The sequence below is a fragment of the Corvus brachyrhynchos genome, unplaced genomic scaffold, assembly GCF_000691975.1.
Source record: "Corvus brachyrhynchos isolate BGI_N302 unplaced genomic scaffold, ASM69197v1 scaffold56, whole genome shotgun sequence".
Classification (NCBI taxonomy): domain Eukaryota; kingdom Metazoa; phylum Chordata; class Aves; order Passeriformes; family Corvidae; genus Corvus; species Corvus brachyrhynchos.
Genome location: NW_008238664.1, coordinates 8,591,723 through 8,599,024, shown reverse-complemented (window position 1 = coordinate 8,599,024; position 7,302 = coordinate 8,591,723). Strand labels below are relative to the sequence as shown.

General features: G+C 38.8%; 1 protein-coding gene across 1 annotated transcript in view; it reads right to left on the bottom strand.

The window, feature by feature from the left end:
- UHRF1BP1L (UHRF1 binding protein 1 like) overlaps nt 1-7,302 on the bottom strand; it is a 44,691-nt gene that overhangs the window by 8,746 nt on the left and 28,643 nt on the right. Inside the window, 4 exon segments of the mRNA XM_017737754.1 lie at nt 3,310-3,460; nt 4,161-4,297; nt 5,598-5,773; nt 6,235-7,302. The exon segment at nt 6,235-7,302 is cut by the window's right edge and continues 8 nt beyond it. Coding sequence (XP_017593243.1) covers nt 3,310-3,460; nt 4,161-4,297; nt 5,598-5,773; nt 6,235-7,302 — 1,532 coding nt within the window.

Here is a 7,302-nt window from a genome sequence, read left to right as displayed (position 1 = left end):
GTGGTGGGGGGGGGGGGTCGGTCAGTAGTATTCATTTCTGGTACAATATAGTTATCCCCGTGGGATTCTCAAGTCATCTCATCACTATGACAGCTGACCTACAGAAATCATCTCTATGACAAGAAGCATAATCACAGTAACTATAGAAAAAACAAGCATTTAAACTTGAAAGATACCTCAAGAAAGAAACTCAGGAAAAATCAACTGAGTTATGTCAATTCATCATGCCACAGACACTGCCTGGAGCTACAGCAACCTGACTAATTGATTTGCCTTCCTATCTGTACATTAATTGGGTTCCCCCTCCTGTATAGTGTGCCAGTTCATGGATGACCTGGCACAGCAGCAGAGTCAGGACTTACACACTTATCTACTGGCACTAGACTCAGGGTGTATGGACTGTCAATCTGGGCTGACAAAGGCCAATGGCAACATGAACATGAGAATCTTCAGCCTCTGCTGTGAACCAGAATCTCTCCCTTTGTTACCTCTGTGAATAGAGGTTTCCACACCAACAGCCATGACTCCATCCTTCAATCTTTCCAAGGTTTAAGAAGTGCTAAATCACATAATCCCTTTTCCCTCAAAAACCCACCCCAAAAACAAAGCAACCAACCAAAACCATACTGCACGTATCAGGTATTAGCTATCTTTTTAGGCTCAGTCCAGACAGAAGTGAATAAACTACCAGCAGCCCAGGAGAAGAAGGGAAGCTTTCCAGACAGAAGAACAATGACCACTCTATTCAATGAATCTCTGCAACTGGTTTGGGAAACTTCGTTTTCCTCAAGCATCCATACACTTCTCACACATATAGATAAAGAAATAAGCAGTAGGTGCCCTAATTGTTTCTGCAACAGTAGAGAGTACCTGCATCATTGCTGGAAGAATCCAAAGTATAGAAAAAGAACAGAGGAAAAGACCATGCATTCAGTCTCAGATTTGAGTCAATTTTAGTTACCTTGCAGATACCTGAAAGGGGCAGCATCATGGCAAGGTGGAGTAAAAATTACATTAAACAATTTGGAAGCTGCTGTGAACTGCTGTTGCCTTCTCACAAGCATGTCAAGCATGGTAATATCTCAATAAAAGCACAGCCCTCCCACAATACCTCTGCTATACTCCAGCCCCACCTTCTTTTGGTTTTGCTGCCAGGCAAGATCTGATAAAGCTGCAGTCCTGCATCCAGCCCTGCAGGGAACTGCACAGCTGCCATGTTGCCCCCAACTTAGTCCAGCTTTTAGCCACATTTCTCCTTTTCTACATCTACTGAATTAACAGTATAGTAGGCTTTAAATAGTTATTTTCATCCAGAACACCTTCTAGACTGTAATTACAACTTGAGTATTCACTGCTTTGAATGGTTCGTCAGGTTACTGGTTACAATTGTTAATGCAGCACTTGAGAAAGTTTTATTAAAGGTCTTGAAGGGGGAGGTTGCTTTTATTGGGATATTATCATACACATTTGCTCATTTGTTCTTTTAGTTGTATTTTATTACCGTTAACTCTTAAATAGTCTCTTTTGATCTGATTCTCCAGCTTCTTCCAAACTTCTTCTCCCTTTGTTCTTCTAACAGAAATGAATATGGGAGATGGGGAGCAGCAACAGCTGCAGAATGTTCCTGACAGTACAGAAATCACAGCTCTATGGCAGAGAGAAGAAAAGATCAGCAGAGAGAAGATGTACATCACAGAATGGGAGTAACCAGCAATGCACAAAAAACCAAAAAAAGTGGTGTTGCCTCACCCCTTCAGGCACCCACCAGAAAGAGAAAGGAAGAGATACAAAGTGGAAGTATTTGGAGATCCCAATCATGTTACAACCTTTTTGTCCACGAAATAATCAGACAGTGCACAAGCCTCTCATTACCAGCTGAGAAGCATTATCATTACCAGAGGAAGCAGGTTCTAGTTGTAGATACACACAAGAGCAGGAAGGTGGCATGTTCATATTATTTACTCCCTCTGGCTTTTACAGAGGATATGGCAGATAACCAGAAATCAATTTGCCTGCTGTATGAACTGAAGGTCAGTCATGAGTCCTCCCTGCTGGACCTCCTCCTTGCCCTCAGATGCTTGAATCATGCAACAGCTGCTCAGGCAGCAGCTGCTGGCAATGGCTCAGCTTACCAGTAAATGGATTCTTTAGCCAGGGCATCAAAGGCTGTACCACCTCTGAAGCTGAAGCACCTCCTGAACAAAATCCATGCTGATAGAAGGTTGGAATACAAAATGGCAGCCAACAGCTGCTATAGCTATTTCCTGGGAAAGGAGCTGAACCAGATGCAGGTGCATCAGGGATCTGCCCCAAAAAACCCACAGTGCAAAAGAGCTTACATCCAGCTATCCACGTAGAAGGCTGGCAGAGAGGAGCAAAGCAGACTGTGACATGAACTTCCATGCCAAAACATCACGCCAAGGAAGAAACCTCACCCTATGAGAACTCAGTTTTCTGGCAAAGAATGTATATATTGTACTCATGGCCAAGAACAGCTCTGACAAGACACTGATTGATCGAGTTGTGCAAATATCTGGCATGAAACTACACTCTTTGTATCAAGCTTAAAAAACCCCAAAAACCAACCAAAAAACCAAAACAAACAAAAAACCCAAAAACAGTTGTCTATCTTTAAAGCTCATATTTCCTGACAGGAAATTTTTAAAATTTTCTTAAACCACGTATTATAAGTCTGTTTACACAGTTTGTGTCATTTAATCTAGAGAAACTAATCCTGAAAAAAAGAAACTTTCCTTCACAGGAAGGTACATTAGGCAAAGTACTATTAGAGTCATAAGGGAGCTCCATCTTCACAAAACAGTACCACAATGCAATGTGTCAAGGTTCCACCCTGCCAGCAGTCAAGACCCACACAGCCTCCCACTCACTCCCCCGCCAGTGGGATCGGGGAGAAAATTGGAAGGGTAAAAGCCAGAAAACTCATGGCTTAAGATAAAGACAGTTTAATAGCAAAAACAAAATCCAAAACATAGCCCCATACTAGTCACTATGAAGACAATTAAGTCTACCCCAGCCAAAACCAGCACATAATGCAGCTTACTTCATTTTCAAAAAAGCAAACTAATGACCAGAATTCAATGCAATGCACCTTTTCACCCACATCATCATAGACAGCTCCATTTATTTACTCTTCCTTTTTAATGTATGGCAATGGAGAAAGAAATCAGAGTTCTAAACCAGCATAAAAGGGATGCTACTATACTAACATAAAACCGTGTTTGCATTTTTATTTACTTATAACAAATACTTCCAGCTCCAGTTTCACCACACTGAATTGTTAGTTCTTACCAACAGTTCTGCTGCACAGATATTGTCGAACACCAATATTTCCCAGTTGGTTTGGTATCACTCGGTTGACCTGTAAGCATATTTCTGTGTCTTCTCCTCTGATGTCAATTTCACCATTAACACCAAATACTTGAAAAACCACAACAGACATCTGTCAACAAGACCCAGATAAGATTATAAAATGAAATTACAGTGATTATTGTTCGTAAGGTATGTCTAAACCTTTTCCACCACAAAAGGAAAAAAATACCCCTTTGTATCCAAAACCCTTGCTCACAGAGAAGCACAAAGTATTCTCATTTCTTCTTTTCTTTTTGTACACATTGGCTTCATAATGGATTGCTCAACAGCCTGTCCAAAGACAGACACTTGTATTTATACCCCACTGACACCAATTCAGAATTGGCTAGAAAAGCAGTAGAAGTGAGACAGATTTTCCTTACTCTGACAGAGAAGCACACGACCTATGAGGTACCTGAAATGCATCTGACATTACCTACAACATATCTACAACTGCATTTAACTTTATGCATATCATAAGCACAACCAAGCATTTGCAGTGCTGAATCAGACCAGGTTGAAGAGCTAGGATAGGCTACTAAACTTTGGCTATCTGCATAGTAGTCAGCCCTTTTCCTCTATCTCCTGGGTTGCAGTATTTTTAAGAAAGAAGTAGAAGCCAGAGTTAAGTCAGCTTTGGTATCAGATGATGTGTGTCCATCATCATTACTACTATTTTGGATTCAATTTTTTAATGACTTGAAAAATCACCTCTAAAAGCAACCATTTTAGTTCTGTTTTAAGGTTTAATTTACAGAATCATGTATTCTAATGGAATACAATAATATTACCATTTCTTCACTAGTCTCATGGGCATTTTCTGAAGCAGCACTCATGGCATCTGGAGATGACCCATCACAATTTTCAATCACCGTGCCTCCTTCGTGGGCATTTTCTGATGGCCTTTGATAGTTTGTGGCTGTAATACCTTCCATATATACATCAGAAAAAACACAAAGTTAGCACAGCATAATCTGAATCACTCCTACATTAAAAATAAAGGCAGTGTCTGCTACTCATAAAAAACTCATTTTTTAACATGAGCTGAATGGCTTATTAAACAAATATTTATGATTGAACTGCCAAATCCATTCCTCTTACAGAGAGTTCAAAGTTCTAAATGCTAATCAAAAGTAAAGCAGGATATAGTGACAAAACCAGAACAGCACTCTACATGCATTGTTAAAAGAAACTGTGAAGGCATTTTTTAGTCTTCCAAATAAATGTGATCCAGCCAGGAAAAAAAATTCCAAGTTGTGTATCTAAAATACTGCACAGTGCCTTTAGAGCAGATGTCTGTGTTTGTATGTTTAGAGAAATAAGCTACATATACTTTCATCAGAGCAATGATGATAATGTTTCCTTGACAACTGGAAAGCATTGATACTTAACCTGCAGTTAAATATTGTTTAACAAGCTAAAAAGACATATAAAGGTTATTTTAAATGGAAAACGTATTTTATGGTACACTCCCACACAAACACATGCAGGAATACTCCTACAATTCAAATATGTAACAGGCTTGCAAGTGAAACAGTCTTCTCATTATTGCTCTAGACTGAAGAGAAATCCTACAGAAAAAAATAGTCTTTATGCAAAGTAGAATTATCAGAAAAGAGGTAGCAATAAGGTCTTCTTACTCTATTTCCTGACATGAGAAAATTATTTCATGAGTATATGCACAGATGAGCAAAAATTGGACAAATACTTGCTATTAAGACAGTCAATAGCTAGGAACTACTCCTTAAGGATGAGCTGCAAGGAGACTACCAAACCTATCTGCCTGGTAATTAGCATGGTGAGCATGAGTGAAAACTCATTTCTTTTTCATCCACCTCTAAAATGAAAGCTTCTTTACCACTTCATTTGTAACACCAATTCAGGCTACGACCTGTAAGTACTTGCAGCCAAACAGTTGCTTTTAAGCAGAGCAAGGAACAAGTTCTGCTGAATTCAGATTTGCAACACAGCACTTCAATGCTCTTACTTTCCTCAAGAGAGGAAAATTAAGCTGTGTTAAAATTAAATAGTGCTGCTTAAGTAGCACACATTATTGCTTTCACTTGAAATGATATATGGTGAATACACTTGGTATTACTGGTGAAGGGAACAGAAAGAGTCTTGTAAAGTATCCAGGATTTGCTGGACTAGAATCCTTTTGAGCACAACTTTAATAACAAACAACATTTTCATGTATTGCTTAAAAATATTTTGTTAAACCTACTTACCTTTCTCCAGAAAGCTTTGACTATCACTTCCATCACTCTCTGTCAAATGATCCTCTAGCATCATACTATCAATAGAGATGGTATCCAGAGAAACTTGTGATGGACTTCTCTTCATATTTTTGTAAGAAACAGAGAATGCAGGGAGGTTGGACGAGCAGCGGTCCTTATGCTTAGCACTTTTAAAATATAAAGATACAAAGAAATTATTATTTCAAATGAAAGGAAATACATAGAAGTTACTTTAAAAAATTCCTCTAAAGCAGGCAAGATATAAAACAAAAAAATATGATTATTCAATAATCCTTTGATAGGAAAAAGAGGTAAATGTAGAAACAACATATATTCATCCAGGTATTTGTGTCAATAATTCTCTCAATACTTATTTCCTAACATTTAAACTAAAAGCAAACAGTTTAAATCAATTAACTAACACTTCATCTTAACTTTCACTGAATGCTGGATATGGCGTAACTTCTAACATACAATCACAGAACAGCCTGAGTTGGAAGGACCATACAGGCCAACTCTTAAGATGTTCCCTTCCTGACTGCTAAAAGTACTACAAGTCTGTGGCCAACAGGATTACTAAATATTTTCAAAGAGTAGGAAAACTGATTTAGTATTAAATCTTCTATACCTTGATGAAGACTGGAATGCAAACATCTTAACTGAAGTCACTTTTTCTTTGTTGATTTCAAGCTCTTCAGATTCTAAGGCAGCTTCTAAGTCAGCGACTCGGTTAGGACAGCCTTCAGTTGTGCCTTCCTGTTCATTTAACTTATTTGAAAATATGTTTCTGTCATCCTCTTTATCAATGAAAAATTCAGTAGAATCTTCTCTCTTATTTAGAATGGACACCGAATCCCTAGGATTCAAACTACTTTTCTCACTTAGAGGTCCACAGACCTCCTCTGAATCACTTCTACTAAAAAGTCCACTGCTTCCTCCTTCACTTGTATCGCCCAAACCTTTTTCTGATGCATCATCAGAAAATGACATTGCTTTCTGAAAATCCATATTACTGTCTGATTTAAACAAAAGAGGATCTATTAAAATTCCTTTATTAACTTCAGCATTCAGAGGCTTGCAGTCATTTACATAATCAAAATTAGTAATACCAGCTTCCACTATCTTACTACCAACTAATTTACTCTCTGAAGTAAGAGTTGCCCCATTTCCCACAGGGGAGAGTTCTGATGCCACGGGACTTCCTTCTTCCTCAACAGGAGACTTACAAGGGTTTCCCTGAGTCACTGGATGGAGCAGTAAGGCTACTTCTGCACTTTTCAGTAGGATCCCAATGCAGACATCTGTTTGCTTTGCGGGTTTTCCTGTCACTGCCTCTACGTCATTCCTTAAGTTTTCCAGGAGCAATATAAGAGATTCATGGAGAAACAGCAAAAAAAGATACTGGTAGTGATTGATCTGCACGCTTACATGTTTTTGAACATGGACAAGAACATGGACATCTGCATCAGAGGAAGAGCTTTCAGAAAGCACTCCTAAAGTCTCAGACATTTGAATACCATTGGTCAAGGGCTCTGTCTCACTGCTGTAATACTCCTTTAGAAGTTTCTTACGTTGCAATCTACTAGAGAGATCACTAGATTCACTTTTTGGAATGTTCAAGGCTGTCTGGTTATGTGATACAAGCTCTTTTTGTGACTTCGCAAATCTTATTGGCTGGCAAATCCAAAGTGAAAGC